The sequence below is a fragment of the Haliaeetus leucocephalus genome, unplaced genomic scaffold (genome assembly GCF_000737465.1).
Source record: "Haliaeetus leucocephalus isolate CR32 unplaced genomic scaffold, Haliaeetus_leucocephalus-4.0 Scaffold932, whole genome shotgun sequence".
NCBI classification, from domain to species: Eukaryota; Metazoa; Chordata; class Aves; order Accipitriformes; family Accipitridae; genus Haliaeetus; species Haliaeetus leucocephalus.
In genome coordinates this window covers 5,314,073-5,331,234 of record NW_010973368.1, presented here as the reverse complement: position 1 = coordinate 5,331,234, position 17,162 = coordinate 5,314,073, and the positions used below count along the sequence as shown (strand labels likewise).

Sequence of the window (17,162 nt, the reverse complement as noted above, 5' to 3'; positions counted from 1 at the left end):
TTAACATCACATTAAAGCAGGATTTTTGCAATTAATTTTCTTTTCTCACTCAGTTTTAGAAAAAGAACATTTGAATGGCCTTGGTTTTAGTTCAGTATCAGATCATTAATATTATTAAAGACAAACACAGACAAGGAAAGAATCTCCAAGAGAAATGTGCTCTTTGGGCCAAATCTTTAGAGGTGAAAAACGATGGAAATAAATACAATATGAAGGTTAAATGATCAAAACTACTATTTAGAAACCCAAACCAGTCACGAGGCTCCAGGGTGCCTGAATCACTTTCCAAAATGGGACTTAAAAGTAGTAATTTTTTAAACTGACAAGATCAACAAATTTAAATAGATTTGGGTTTAGTTCTTAGCTAAGCACATCTTTCCTCAGTATGAATGAAGGCTTTACCTGACTAAAGAGCACTTGGTGTGTGAGGTTAATTTTAAGCTGAATACTATTTATGTGACCAGATGTGCAAGAAAACATTTTATACAGTGATCTGTACGTTTGATGTATTTTCTACAGAGCAGCTCATTAATGACACGGTATCTACAAGTTCAGATAGTTCATGTACCCACACAGCAGCACAGTCAGCCAGCCGTTCACAAGGAGAAAACAACTGGGCAAGTGTAGGGATAGAATCTAAAAAAGATGAAACCTACATTTTGTTTCACTCCCAGACCTGAAAAGTGGCTTAAATTGTTTTAGTAAGCTTTCCAAGAACAACATTTTGCCAAGTAACCAAAAGGAAACTTAAACAATTTCAGCTCTGGAAGAAACCAGTGGAGACTGTTAAAAGCCCCAAAATAATGGGATATAGATTCATAGATTTTTAAGGCCAGAGGGAGCATTAAATAGACCTACAACACAGCAGTGACCTCCACTGTAAGTGGTAGCAGGGCTATAATTAAACACCATTGACAAATGAGGTCTGAAATCACAGCCAATTGTTCTCCAGAGATAGAGGATCTGTTACTTAGTACTTTGGTTTAGCTATCTTTTGCCTCAGGCAAACTGGGAGTCACCACACTGGCAGCAGCAATGACAGGGAAAACATCCCAGAGCTCAAGAATGGCTGTCATGCCATACTAGTGCAGTTCCCAAGTGATTTTTATAAGCAGAGCCTTGCTTATCCAGCCCAAATCTCAGCTTGGGCTGTCTGCATTTCAAAGAGCATTTCTTGCACGGAGAGGTATTTGTTATGCTCTTCTTTGGGAATGCCCACTGCCCAGTCCTCGGGTCCAGCTACACTGCAAACTACTTAGGTTCAATCCCCCACACTAAAAAGCTAAAGACCAAACTGCTGACAATCCCAACCTCTCAAATCAGCAGCTATGGTTCTTCTTTAATATATGCAGCCTTGCTGCCTTCACTGCCACTGTTCAGACACTGCACTGTTCAATGATACTGGCACATCTGAGAAGTTAAATGGGGAATAACCCACCCAAGTCCTGTCCACTCACGATCATTCCTTGGGCCCTTCCTTTAGTGGAGCTCTTGACAAAGAGCAGTACCTACAGATCTGTCACTTCCAATGAACTTAAATAACAGCGTTTCACGCCACTCTTCCCTCCTGGGAGGTTTCAAAGGGCATCGATCTGACTCATCGCCCTACCTGTGCTCCAGGCTCCACTTGCTGTCTGAGAGCTGGAAATCTGTTCTCCTCTCTGCTTGAGTCTAACCTATGCTTAGGTCTCCTTTTGCATCCACTTCTGAGCCTAACAGTTCCCGCAGTTGTAGCACAGTGGGGTTGAGTCCACAGGTTTTCATTAGAGCTTTTTAGTCACTGTGGGAGCATATGCCCCTTCCTTAAAACACTTCAACATTTTTGTGATATATTGCAGCTCATCAGTAGTAGCTCCATATTAGGGACAATAATGTCAGTAAGTTACAAAGTAAGCTAGAACTATATGTGCAATTGATATAGATTACATTTTAAACGAAGTCAGAATCCAGAAATTCTACAAAATAAAAAGACATTGCTTTTTCTGCAGACTGTCATCAAAATCAGTATTTTTTTCTAACTATTTTGATGAAACCACTATTTCTCACGAGGAAAATATTTCCAAGCTGTCTTATTCTGATGTGTCTTAGTTGGTCAAAATGTTGCTTCCCACGTCTTTCATTTGAACATGCCACAAGATAGGGCAGTCAGAAAACAGACTGCCTTACAGATACATTTATGTGTAAGATGTGAAGTAGAGATAAAGTGTATAGGTATATAGGTCTCACACCTGTTCAAAACCAGCAGGTTTGGGAATTTGTTGTAGATGTGTTCGTTGCTGCAGTTGAGACACAGCTGAGCATTTCAGCTTAAGTAATGAAGGAAAATAAGAGAGTTTAGGAGGAGACAGCCAAGCCAGTAACCTAAATTAGAATTTGATCATCGGAGCCCCAATTATTTTTTTTTATTTTCAATGAAGGCAAAAAACCCCCCCAGATCTCCAACAGCACAGTGCCCACTACAGGAACTCTGAAGAAAAAGGATTTTGCCATTTTCTGCAGCATCCAGTGTTTTCTCAGAGGGTCTTACACCCAATGATAAACCTATAGCCATACAACTATCATCATATGACTACCTTCCAAGCTGCTGTGATTACACAGCTACCAGTACCTAAGCTGGCAAATTTTCACGTAGATATGCCCGTATGAGTTGTGCCTCATCTTTGACACTAATATAAACATACCTCTAGCTCTGGTTATCCTGAGAGATGTAACAACGCTACTGCTTCACGATGGCAATATATCCAATCCATATTTTTTTATGTTCATTGATCTCCCATTATCTTCTTAAAAGTCAAAGCTACGTGAATAACAAGGACCTACACAGATCTCCAATTACACCAGAGGTCTGGTAGGCATCATGCAGGGTGGTCACTTTGCGCAGCCCCCTGCCTCCTACTGCACCGAGTCCCAGGGCAGCTCTCACAGGAGCCACAGAGGAAAAGCCAAAAGACAGAAGAAGCAGCACAGAAAATCTGGCTACATTTGCAGCTTTTTCTTTTAGGTAGTCCTAGATGAGCAATGTAATCTCCTTTCCTTTTCACAAACCTCACCTTTTTCTTTCTTCCTTTCTTTTTTTTAACAGCTATTTATTAAGGAATGATTCCATATACTTCTTCCCCATTTAAAAAAATTCTTTGGGGAACATAAGCAATATATTTTCAGCCACATACAGAAAGGAGCTTAAGGAATTTAGCTGCAAACGCCACTGAGCTATGAAATTTGCAGATCAGAACACAAGCCGCTCTCATCTCTGCTAGCCATCTGTGCCTCAACTGCAGTTTCTGACCAGCCTCAGTGGACAAACTCGCCTTTAGCTCCAAGGATTTCTCCTGTATTACCTTGAAAAGAAAGGTACTGAGAGGCACTCTGACTCTGAAAGCCAAGCTGGCAGGATGGAAGCAACAGGAAAGACCAGAAAATCAAACACATGCCTGCGGAGACACACCAGAGGTTTGGAAAACTCACACAGTGTCATTTTTCTCAAGTACTAAGGCAACAAACCAAGAAGAAATAAAAATCCACCCAAGAGACTACAGATTCTGAGAAAGGCTTCTGAATAAATGCAGCAGCCAAGCAAACTCTGGGGCCTACCAGCAGCATTAGAGATTGAAGCCTGGTTTTAACCTACAGCTCAAATTTCCACATCTACCAATGAACTGCTGCTTCCTTTCTGGTAAATGTCTCTGTCAAATACTCGGAGCCAAACCCAGTCCATTGTATTCACTCAGGTTACTTTACTGGTCAAATTCCATGAGTGAGAGGAGGAAGATCACACTTCAGAGTAAAATCCTGAGCACCAAGTATCCCTTTCCTCCTTGGCCTACATTGCAAACTGCAGACCAGCTACAAATACACCTGTTGCATCTAATAAACAGAGTTGTGTTGACAAGAGTTAACAGGAAAGGAAAGAAGATTTCACTTACCCTTTCAGTGCCTTAGAACCACAAAACACTTCCCAGCTTTGGGCTAATTAAACACTCAAAAACAACCCAACAGGCTTTCTTCTCTGTTGTCCTGCTTTTTATGCAATGATTCCTGCAGAAACAGAGGAAGTGCAAGCTCTGCTATTCTGCTCTGGTAGCCTTTTATACGCTTTTTGCTTTCCCTGACAGCACAAGGTCGAGGTGAGTCTCGAGCATGGAGGGTGAAAGGAGCAGGCTGGAATCAGCAGCCACAGCAGGGAGAGTGCCAGTGCAGAGAGGTAGGCAGAGGTGGGTCACCACACAAGGAAAAGCATCTGATCAGCATCTGAGGTTCATGACAGAGGGCATTTGGGGGAAGTCAGTGGGGCACATGGGACAGACACAAAAAAAGAATGAAAAGCTCTCCTTCTCTCATTGCTTCTACTGGCACCCTGCAGTGCAGCATCTGCTCCATGTCACCTGACTGGGAAGAGGCTACCCTGCTGCTTGGGCTCTGTCTTTACCAGCACAACTGCAGCCTGGCCTGGGAAGTGACTGAGTGCTCACAGTGTGACACTGCACAAAGCAGCAGGAAACCGGGAGATTTCAGTTGAAAAGAAAGATGAGGAACATTCCTCAAAGATGGCCACTTAACAAGGAAAGACACCTTAATTTCTAACTGCAAGCCTAGCTGGAAAACTGACAATCAAACCAGGTCATCTCACTGGGTGCTCATGAATTATCATCATTTACCTGTCCTGCTAAGATATTTATACGTCTCTATCACTGCCATACAGAAGCATATGAGATTCTTAATACCTAGAGTACAGGAAGCTGCACTGGCTACATATTTCAGATATGGAGACTAAGACACAGAGGGTAACCAGGTACATATCCCCTGCAAAGAAAGGTCAGTTGATTCAATCTTGAGTACTTCAGTCTGCCAGCAAATCACCCCAGGGATGCAAGAAGACCGTGGCAGAAAAGGAAATTAGTCTCTTAGGTGCCAACACTCTTATGACCGGACCATCCAAGTTTTGCTGCCCCAATCCACTTTCTTTACACATTTTACCTTTTTCTCTCATGATAATGAGGTGAGCTAGTGTACATGCAGGCAGAGCCTGGACAGCTGACACAGCATGACTGGCAATGCTGTCAGCAACACAGAATGTGAATCCAGTGTCCCAGCCCCTCTTCAGAGGAAACACATTCAAACACAAACCAGTTCTGCTTTGAGTAGTCCATGACATCCACAGTCCTCCTGACCTCCCCTACCTCTCTTAGCCCTTGGGCTGTTTTGCACCCAGCTGACAGCTCCTGGACCTGTTCACAGATGGAAGAAGAGCAAATGCTTTGCTCTGCAGGATAGGTTTACAATGGCAGTGAGCCTGTCTGCAATGAAGGATTGTGGGAGAAACACACACACACACCCCCAAAAGTCACATTGCTGTCTCTGGACAGCAATAACATGGCAGTTGCCTTGCTTTCTATAGGAAGAGAAAGCAGCTTTACTACTCATCAAGTTCAAAGTGGCTCAGCAAAGGAACAAGAGGTAAAGTGAAACCAGAAGTTGGCCCAGAACAGGTGGCCGCTCTACCATGTCATCACAGGATTACCACCTTCTCCCGCACCCAGGAGCACTTGGTGCTGAGGTCAACAAGCAGAGGATCATCTTCTCTTAGTAGTGCCAGAGTTTCCCGGACAGACGTGCTCCTCCTCCGCTTCTTTCCCTGTAGCTTTGTCGTGCCGTTTCCAGCAACCTCAAGGTATCTGGGAGGATTATCTCCCTCCATCTTCCAGCAAAACTTAACAAAAATTACCCCGTGGGAAATGACCTGCACACCTCCATCCTGGAATATGGATGAAAGCAAGGCTACAGCATGTGCTATCTTGCTTGGGGCTACATTTACTGCTGATTGACCTCCATGACAGGCTGCCTAGCTCAGCAGAAGCCTGGACAGTAATAATGCATCAACTCTTTTTTATGTTTGTTTCCCCCCCTTTTTTTTTTTTAGGGCAAAACCAAAGGAAAATAAACCTTCCTTCTGAAATCAAATTACCTCCTGACCATAAGTTGGAAAGAGAAATTTCTGGCTCTGCTCACTTTCGTAATTATCATTATTTACTTTTATTTAAACCTTTATTTAGTAATGCCCTAAAATTCCATTTTAAATCCTAGCTGTGCACACTCTGGGACAGAGCAGGAGCCAGCAGGCTGGTCTATGGGCTGACAGAGGAAGCTGATATCCAGACTCCAGTGAGATTCAGTCCTCCAGCAGCTCACCCAGCCCATTCAAATCTACTCTTTGTGATAGCCAAGAACTGTTCTCTTATACTATCAGGCAGGTAAAACCAAGACAGAACAGCTGCTGTAAACAGCCTATGTGAACTATGGCTTACTCTTTTATAAAGCAACATTTTGATCCTGTTTTTTTTTCCCCAGGTCCCACCTCCTTCTTGCCTACAAATTGTTCTCACTCTTCACCAGTTCCACCTCACATCAAATTGCAATCTCCTTTGCACCCAACCACAATTTGCTTCATTTCAGCAGAGGGGATGTCCAAGCTTTGCCTAACTGAGGGCTATAACTTGTCTGTTGCCTGAGGTCTGCAGCTGATCTGCAATCAAGCAGAAAAGGATTGTAGCGCCATGGTCATCTATAATACAGAAAAGTGAAACAAGAAGAATATAGCTGTCAGCATGTACTTCAGCTAGACTGTTTGAATCAATGGAACACTCCATACAGGGGCCTATAATCTCCCTGTGGCTCCCCTGCATTAAAAGCAGGGGAGGGTACAAAACAAATCCAGCTAGGTCTGGAGCTGCACGCTTAGTGAGGGGAAATGGGTCCTAGGCCATTTCTGTGAAGGGGTATGTAGGATCTAAATGGAAATTCTGCGGCTCCTGCTCAGTTTTAATATTTACTATTAAGAACAACAAATGGTGCTTAAACTGCACATTAGAGTTTCAAAGCACTTTATAAACATTAATTAATATCTTAACACATCATCTTTCTCTGGTGCTCATCTGGCAATGCATCAAAAAATTACAACCAGACTGGAAAAAGACTACTATTTTAAATACAACCAAAGGAACTTAAACTAGGAAGAATGAGCAAGAGAAAGATACAGGGAAAAACAAACGTGCAAAACTAAGTCATGAGCAGAGTTCTTACCAGCTTTCTGCGCAATGGCCAGAGCTCAGGCATAAGAAGTGGCATAAACCAGAAGATTTTCCCCTTGCAATATTTACTCTATAGCCCTTGGAGACCATCAATTCTAGAGTTTTGCACTTGTGAGTGAAGATCTGGGCCCCCCAAAGTGTGTCCCAGAACTGCCTACTGCCCTCTAGAACAGCAGAGCACAAGACCAAATGGAGGGTCTGCAGCTGTTTATTGCTGGTGAATTCAACAACAACCAATTTATATTCATCTATCAGGGAATATGCAAGTGGAAGCAAATATTATGGTCATGTTCATTTGTTTCTGATTACAAAATGTATGTAAATGTATATGCAAATTAAGTGCACCCATCAGGCTCACGGCAAAGTGCCAAATTAGCCCTTAGTACTACAACGTTTGGGGTGGCTTGCAGGCAGATACAGTGATTGCAAGTGAGGCTAGGCAGTCCCTTTGGATGCAGCCAAAGCTGGGCTGCTCCAAAGGGGCAGGTGGAGGATAAATCCTGAAGTAAGTTGTTGCTTTAAATGAAGCTGAGGGTCTATAGAAAAGTCTGTTCCTGCTGCAGTTAGAAGTGTGATAATTACAGAGCAACGGGCTCCTCTGTCATTCAGCAGGCAGCATCCCCAGGAAATCTTGCTCTGTAATCAAGGGAAGAGGTGCAATCAAGCCCCTATTCAGGGTTCGTTTAGAAACAGCCCCTGCAGGCAACACAAAGGCTTCAGCATGGTGCTTTGTGAAGCTAGTGATCACATCAGCTTCTTGGTTCTGCAACTAGAAGCAGAGTTAATGTCATTTCTAAGCACATCTTCTGTTCATCTTTCCTCACAAAGTCCAGAAGGGGGCTAGGGAGAGAGGTGAGGTCTTGGGCCAAAATGCTTTTGTACATACAATGTTGCACTCACATTGTCCACATTAGTGAACTCGCTCTCTACATGGCAATGTTGGAGGAACAGAGAATTTCTTGCAGACTAAGAAAGACAGCATGATCATCTGGCTGCTACAGCAGCACATTTTTCAAAATGTGCATGGGAAAGGTCTTCTTGGGGGTTTTTTTTCCAGCTACGTGAATGTATCTGTGCTGCTCAAACTCTACAGGAGCCTCATTCTCTTCACAGCAGCTTGATCCCACAGAGACTGATGAGGTTTATTAGAGGGAAAGGTGTCTCTGCTTCAGCTTTCATGTCTAATGCCACCATTGCCCAGAAACATATAAATTAATTGCTACGCAGATCAGCCACCCTTTGTACCCTATAGAGCTGTCAGGTTAAATGAACCAGTATACTCCAACTGCAATAAAAATAGTATCACATTTGATTGAAAACAGCCAAACCTTCCAAAGTGTGCACGCATTTGCACTTCCACTGTACACACTCAGACATAGAAATCGTACTTCTCATTCACCAGCAATGACCTGCTGAGCTACCCATCTGGGCACGTAGCTACTATGGCACACACAATCCTGGTAACTCTGGGTGCACGTTAAGTGCCAAAAATCTTTCTGCACATTGGGGTCACATTCTGGACAGGATTTACAGTTTTGTCTCAGTATGGAATGGTAGTTCTCTGCTGAGGTTCACCATAACTGGAACTGCACTTTGCGTTACAGTAACCCCTAATACTGTAAATGTAGCTTCATTCCCTCACAGTACAGATTCAGCAGGTTCCACTCTCTATTTATTTCTTATTTCTCTGGCCACAGAATAAATGAGTTTGCTGTGGTTTTACCATCTGCAGACATAGGTATCAGTCAATAGGCAAGTAATGGCCTGGACACTGTCAAGAGAACTCATTATTAAAAAGGTACATATTGCATTTAGCTGTTCAAACAGAAGCTGTTATTGATTGGATCCCATCAGTTCCCAGTAAAAGAGCCAACTCCGGTGACGAAATGAAAATACGCACACAGACTACAGACTAGTAAATACTGTAATGGAGTTAAGGATCCCCCCAAAAGGGAGCTGCTGATATCCAGTTGAAAGAGCATGCCTTTTTCAAAAATGAGACTGGGAATAAAATAACCATGTTACTTCTGCAAATATTCAGAGGCAGGATAAGGAAACAAAACAAAAGGGAACAGTTCGGACAACAAACATCATCTCTTGGAAAAAAAGCAAACAAAGAAAATACAAGTTGGTTAATGGCCAATCAAGGCACAGGGAGAAAGAGCTTGCATCCAGTTCTGCCGTTCCTACCACATCCTACTGCTCATCAGTAGAGGTTCTGCCACACTCACGGAATTGAAAGAGAGCATCTTTGGAGTTTGCTACATTTTTCAAAGTCAGATTAAAAAGTAGCTATACTTAACTTGGTTCCTGTTTTGTTTCCTTGCCACTTTTCTTTGTCTGCTTCTTTCCACTTACTGAACAGCTTTTCCTCTGTTTTTCCCCTTCTTTTCACAATCTGCACAAACACTGTAACATTTTTGGGTGACAGCATTTAGCACACAGAAATCACCACTGCTGCGGCATAAAGGAGGCAGAAAACAAGGCTGATCATAAAATTCTATCATAAACCAAATATACATCATGAAGTAATACAAGAGAAAACGGAAGGACCAGACAAGTTAATGACTGTTTGTGGAAACCTCTACATTTGTTCCACTGGAAAAGTTCTCTGCACAGCATCTTCTGTGTGAGTGAACAGAGCACAGCTAACAGTGAGTTAAAAATGTTTACTAAAAAAGGTACATGGTGACAAACTTCTTTGCTCACCCTTAATAGAAGGTTGGGCTGGAAACTGATGAATCACTATAGGAAACAAACAGCAATGGTGACGTGCGGCTTCAAAAGGTAACAATAGCACTGCTTGATCCATGATGTCTACAACAGAAATATCCCTGGATTTGTTAGATGATGGATTTCATATTGCCCCACCCACCCAGGAAATGCAGAAATTCCGCTGAGCCGTGGTTAGAGCTTTCACAATTGCCCCAGAGGTACATGAAAGCCTCGCTCACATATGGTATTTTCTCAAGACATTCCCCGAAAACCATATGCTGTTGATATCTTGAGCAGCTCGCCATGGAGTCTGGATCCATTAGCCCAGCAGTAGAAGAGGCTTATATCTTTATGTTTCAGGGTCCACATACCTGTGTGGCTCTTGCAATCTTCCATCACCCAAAACTGGCATTTAGACATGAGGTGTGTTTATTCTGTAAGTGTATGAGGATCAGGCCCAGCAACCCAGCTATTGAAGTGCCTGGTCAGACCCAGCAGTCTCTCCAGCTCCACATAATTCATGGTTCAAGCACAGAAAATAGTTCTGGCTCGTTATTCATTTGGACCTGATCGGTGCAGAGCAAATAGCCAGGAAGAATCCTGGTGTTCAGCACTTCACAGGCTCATACCTCCTATCTAATGGTCATGTACTGTTAATGTAATATTTGCATATAAAGCCAAATTTTCTGTTATCATTAAAAGCACCTTAAAATGAATGCACATATGGATATCATGTTTATTTTCCAAACCTTCCCTTTCTGTAAAAACATGTTTGCTTATCCATCTATACTGTAAACATAGAGCTGTATTTACAGAGTATTTCTGTAGGGCTTTTTGCTTACATATCAACAGTACAGGGACTTTCTCTTCAGCACTTCTCACATTCTACATACTAAATTCTGGTTAATCTATTTTCATTGCCAAAAGAAGTAAACAAATGCTAGATGTGATGAGATGCTATTGCAAGTATTTCCATTTTGACAAAATTTCAGGGTTTTTTTTTTCCTTGAGATTGGACACTTCTTGCCCTTGTTTCATCTTTGGCTTAAGCTCAAACTGTTGTGTTTAAACTCAGATGTCATAAAAAATGCTGTGATGAGATTCTCAAATTCACAATGGCACTTCCAGTCGACTTACTTAAGTCTCTTGCACATACAGAGTTAATTACCATCACACTGCTAAAGACCAAGGAAAAAAACCCTGAAATACACTTCATCATGTGGTTTGCATGACTTCAACCTTCTGGACTCAAATTTTAGAAGACAGTATGAAACAATGTAGAAACACTCAAATCCCTCTTCCTTTTGCAATACTAAGTAAGATTGTTCAGCAGTTCCCAAAGCAATTTAATCAAGGATGCTAAAACAATCAAGGTGCCATTCAGCGATTAGTATGCAAGCAATTGAGGGGGAGCATGGGGCGTCCACACACTAGCAACAGCTAACATCAAAGATGGCCTAACTTTTGCAATGTTCTGTCAATCAGTTATGTTAGCCATACATACATGGCTCCTGTTTACCAATACTTCACTCAGTTTTCAGGGACACAGGGTAGTGGAATTCACCCAGACAGCTAAGATAACTTCTTACCACTGCTTTTACCAACACCAACATAGGGTACTTCTGTATTTACCAATTTATGTTCTCTACCCTTATTAATAAGTTGCTGATGAAAATCTGCCCATGCTACAAATGCAGCATCCTTTCAGAAAGGCACTTTTTGCAATTGCTCATGCTCTCTATTTACTCCCATTTCATTACTTCCAGCTGGAAAAAGAACAGTGGAACTTTATTTCCTCTGATAGCCACCAGCAGGGATAAGAGCTCAGTCGTAGCCCTGCTAAGCGACAAATTAACTCTTTGGATTATGTAAAGATCAATGGGAAGCAGGGAAGTATTCTATTACCTTCAGAACACAGCTTGCCAGCATATCCAGTGGCTGAGCAGTCACAGTGTGGCTCGCCATCCAGAAGGAAGCAAGTGCCACCATTTTCACAGGGGTTTTCTGCACAAAGCCCTTCCATTTCCAGTCGGACCCCTTGACTGCCCAGGAGCTGTGGCTCAGAGTTGCCGTATTTCAGATCCAGGATAAATCCTTGAAATGGAGGCTCACCCAGAACACCATCAAGGGTCAAGGCAGCAGGACGGATGTCCAGTGGGACTCCACCAACAAAAAGGTCACTGACGATATTCATATACTGGCGTTGTGGACGCACTTCGCCCGGCTTGGCTTCACCATCCAGCACTAGCACTGTCCGAAGGTGATTGCGGCTGACCATCAGGAAGTGCCAGTTGCTGTCGTTGACCTGTTTGTCTGTGATAACTGTAGTCTCCGCACAGTCCACACTAAACTGGAGCTGGATGCGCCCGTCAACAAGGGACAGACAGAGGAAGTCACAGACACCACCATCATCAAAGTAGAGGAGCAGCCCAGCAGAGACGTTGGTCTTGAACTGGAAGCTGAGTTCGCTCCTAGTGCTGGCATCCCAGCGGAGGTAGCGGGCCCACTGGTTGGGGATGCCCATGAACTCCAGACCCAAACAGAGACCCAGCAAGGAGCCCAGCAGCAAACTCACCTTCAAGGTGAAGTAGACGGAGTGGAGAGTGAAGCCCATTGTTTCAAGAATCTGCTGTTCCCTAGGAGAAAAACAAAAGCCACACTACTGGGAGGAGAACGCCAGCAGTCAACACCAAATGTTAAATCCAATGGGAAGAGGAGGAGAGCACAGAGAGTGAGAGAGAGAGAGGGAGAGTAAGTGGAAGGTGAGATAGCAAGTGGACGTGAACAAGAGGAAATGTCTCCTCCCCAAGGAAAGATCCCAATTATCCCTTACGATCCAGAGGCTTTTATCATCTCAGATGTACAGGGTATATGAAGTGACTTCTCCAGTTGGTGTACTTCTGTGAAGGGCAAAATAAGCCACAGTGATTTGTTTTCGTAGAACACTGGTTGTTCCAGGGAGGAAGGAAAGGCAGAGCTGAAGCCCAAGCCTCAAATTCTGGTTTCCTGGAAGTGATGACAATATTGACAGATGTGGCAGTGTGATGGAGGAGAAAGTGAATTCATAAAGCACGTGATCCTCAAGAGGGCAAAAATAAAGTCAATCTTCATGATGCACTGGTGGCTACCCAGCCCATAATTCACTGCTTGGCACTTACGGAGCTTGCAGGACCTGTGCGGTCAAGAGAAGAAAAGAAAGGAAGAAGTTAGTCCCGCTACTCACCATATCTTTACCATGAAGCTTATTAACATCTTGTTCAGTAACTCATATACATTTCTTGATACTCTGGCCACTTCTTCATGCCTGCATTTGGCTATACAGTCCTCCAAAGCACCAAGGACATCTATGTCCTCAAAACTAAGTGGACCAAATAGAGAACTCATGAAGTGATCTGCACACACCACAATGCTGAGCAACATAAAAATACACCAGATTATTTAACACCTTTGATGGGTGCAATCTCATTGACTTTACTAAGAGAAATGGTGCTGAAGCTTCCCCAGTAACAGTTACCTCTCAATGAAAATGCTTAGGGCAAAGACCAGAGTTCCTTAGAGTTTAAAAGTTGATACAGGGCAAAAGATGATGTTATCCGAACTTCCCATTCCGCTGTTTTCATTATGCTTTCTAGCACACCAAGCAAGCATTAGAGAAGACAACCCTGCTGTCAGCCTGTCATGCAATAGCTGCTTTTACTTTACATGTCTTGCACACTTCAGAGACTCTAACAGGGACCTTTGCAACCTGGAAACATGTGCTATGCAAATTATATATGGCAACCTGCAGCTTAGATGATAGGAAACTTGTAGCTTAGATGATAAGAACTGCCTAAGCACTTAACCACTTACCCTGGTCTAGTGGTTTGGCAAAAAGGCCAAATTCACCCCTAGCTAACAGCAAGCAATTCCAACTGCCTTCAGTGAGCAGAAGTTACAACTCTTAACACCGGGATTTAATTCACTTCTGCCTATTTGCATGTGGGTGACTGTATGCCTAGGGTAGGAGGATGTTTTAAGATGACAAGTAAAGACAGCATAAAGCTAGGCTCATTCTTTGAAAATCCTGCTTAAAAAGAAAGTAAGTTTTCCATTAACATAGGTGCTTGTTCACAGAGATGCGCTGGGCACGAGAACAGCTCTGGGAATGGCTAACATTAGCACAGATACAAAGCAGGAAAGGAGGTGATGAGAGTCATGGCCTTCAACCTCCCAGAACCCAGCATGAACACAGATTTCACAAATTGGATCACAAATATTGTGAGACAGTATCTGGTTGGGAAAAGCGTTTTGTGCTGTGGACAATAAGAGTGACTGGGGCTGCTGTTGCTCTCAGCAGATGCCTTTCAATGCCACAGGCCACCTTGCTCCAAAGGAGGAGGCTCACAGACACTGCAGAAACAGGCAGTGCAGAAAACTTTCTGTTTGGAAAGGGCAGAGGTTGAGCTGGAGGAGAATCACTAGGCAACAAAGGGGAGAGCTCACATAGTCACAGCCTCTGCCCTACCTGCCCCAGGGACCTATGGGTCCCTGGCTATAAGTCTCCAGGGCTGTCAGTCTGACAAATTTAGCTAGCATGAAAAACAAGTCACAGAAAACAGAAGGGATCAATTAAAAGAAAACCCACAAGTTGGAGAGAAACATGAGCTTTCAGTGCCCAGTGGAAACTAGGTTTGCTCCCTGCAGCTGCCAGAGTGGAGTGTGTCTTAGCTAAACTGCTATAAACACAGATAAAATCAAGTCAAAACCAGAGGGCAGATAATTCCTTTTAATTGTTAACAGCTTGGCTCATGAGAATGGAGGGAGGAAAAAGGAGGTGTTGGGAGAGGTGTAAGGTGAAAAAAAACGCAGATCCAAATGCTCAAATCATCTGTCTTCCCAATAATCACAATGTTGGCTCAGTTCATGGGGTTTTGGGGGGCTTTGAAAATCAACTGGAAAAAAAAAATTATACGGCTCTTGTCCATTTACCTTTCTCCTCTGTGATCCCTAGTGGCTCCACTAAAATAGCCCATGATTTATGGAGAAGGAGAATAGAGTGAGAGGGAGGTAAGAGAGAAAGTGATGACCCAAGCCTGGAATTATTGATGAGATGGGAATAGGAATATAATAATGTGTGTAAATTAGCCAGTGATGTGTTCTGAACAGCTCACAGTTCCCTGGAACATTTACCACCACCGTAGAAAAATTCACTGCTCCATCAGACAGTTCTGTGCTCAACCTGAGCTGGGGAGGGAGGCAAGCCCAGCATGGCACCGAGCACCCACAGAGACCCCAGTGCAGAGGGGCTTTCACCAAAGCTTTCGATTCTCCTGGGCATGGTAGGTTGCACCATCTGCATCAGATGTAGCCCTCAGCCCTACTACTCTTCTCTCCCTATTTTAGAAGACTAACTCTTTGAGAACCAGTGAAAGATGCTGTAAATCACAGCAGCAGGTGTGAACACTCTCTATAGATAATAACGGATGAGATGCATACATCCATGTACAGCCCAAACAACTGTCCAAAAAGCCTACCAATCTCTCCCAACCCCGGGCTGCTGAAACACTGTTTTACACACACAAAGGAATCTCAGTCTCCATGGGTCACTTCAATCTTTGGGATATTTCAAAGGCACAGTAAAGGGAGCAGGCTACCTCTGTGGCACAGATTACTATAAAATCGATACATGTTCATTAGGAAAGGACAAAGGCCACAGTTAACAAGGGAAACCAGGCAGAAATGGTTAAACAGGAATAGCATTGTTGACTGAAGGAAGCCAAGGCAATCTCTCTCTATCTCTTTTGATTGAGGGAAGCTAAGGTAATCCTCTTCGAGCTGTTATGAAAGAAGACAGTGCCAGTTCTGTTTCAGAACAGGAAGAAGACAAAAAAAACATGAAATACAGGTGTCACTTCTAGGTGCTTCATTGCCATTTAGATACTGCAGCTCAGGTTTTGGGAAGGCTGCCTGCACTCAGCCACTAGCAGGCTGGGGCTATCTCAGGCTCCTCCAGAGCTCTGTCAGCACCTGTCAGTCCTGACCCATGGCACGTTCCACTATTCCAGTTTTGTGTCTCATGAAGTTCAACCTGTGAGAGCAAACCTCACCACACAAGAGGGTATTCAAGAAAAACTCAGAAGACCCAGTGTCCTTTTTAGCAGTGGCCAGGATCTGAATCCCAACCTTGAGAAAGTAAATCCTGACACAACAAATCTGTGCCTCACCCATTTCCCACAATGATCCTCCAAGACACACTGAGAACGAATAATTTTCTGCTCTTACCATTTTATTTTTAGCATAAGTACTACCCTAGCAGCTTCATACAGCACGCTGCTACCATAGCAATATATTACAGTTTGGGACAATAACTATAGAATCTCATAGTATTTTCTGATATATTTTATCTCTGAGAAATCTCAAACTTTGTCACAGCACAATCACATCAGACAAAAAAAGAGTTCATGATGGACACCACCTCTCCCAGTCACGAATTAGCAACACCCCTGTTCCAATTCCACCTATTGCTCACATGGAAAAGCATACAAATATTTTCCATGTCATATTTTTGGCTTAATGGGATTTAGCAGCACAAAACAAGACAGACAGTCTGATGTGATCAGCCCTTTGGCAAACCACTAGGCGAGGTCTTTGCAGAGCATTTTAAATACTTGCTACCCTTAAGGAATGAGAGGCCCAGCAAGTTATCTCCACGGCACCTCCAGCAGCCTGTACTGCCTCCCTGGCCTGCCAGAGAGCTGAGACAGTGACGAACCTGCACACTGAACAGACGGCTCAGTATCTCGCACACACAAAACCTGCCATAGGAAACACACCCACTTGCACTATTGAAACATCTCACTACTCACAGGGCTGATAGAGCTGCGCAACTTCCCAAGCTGGGGAAGGGAGGCAGCCCCACCACAGTGCTGTGGGCAAGTGCTACCCAACCACCACACATCTTCCCAAACTTGAGAGCAGCCTATTAATGCCAGGTCAGAGCCATCTGCTCCGCAGCCCATGGAGAGGGTCTCACCCTCGCTTTGGAGTGGCTCTCAACTGCTTATCAGCCGTATGCAGAGACTGAGTGACATTATCTAATTGCCAACTAATTTCCATAATTACTGAATGGCACACTCTGTATGCAGGGTTAATATCTTTGCAAACGCACCTGCTTAGGAAAGAGGGTGAGAAGCTGGGCACAGTGCTGCTCCATAGCTTATTTACCCAACCGCACAGAAAGGTTGCAGGAGACAGGTTTGTCACTCCCTGCCCTCCCTCCTCCACTACCTCCCTCTCTGGCTAGTAATTGCTTGGGACAGCTTTTTTGTATTTCAAAGTGTAATTTTCAGCAATTCTTAGTGCAGAAAAAATAACAAGAGTTAG

The 17,162-nt window shown here is 43.6% G+C and overlaps 1 protein-coding gene across 2 annotated transcripts in view; it reads right to left on the bottom strand.

Annotated features, from left to right (window-relative positions):
* The window catches only part of NRXN3 (neurexin 3), a 984,457-nt gene extending 972,043 nt beyond the window's left edge, over nt 1-12,414 (bottom strand). For both annotated transcript variants that reach the window (XM_010583781.1, XM_010583780.1), the window contains exon 1: nt 11,706-12,414. In XM_010583781.1, coding sequence (XP_010582083.1) covers nt 11,706-12,414 — 709 coding nt within the window. The remainder of the gene's footprint in view (nt 1-11,705) is intronic.
* Nucleotides 12,415-17,162: the final 4,748 nt, after the last annotated feature.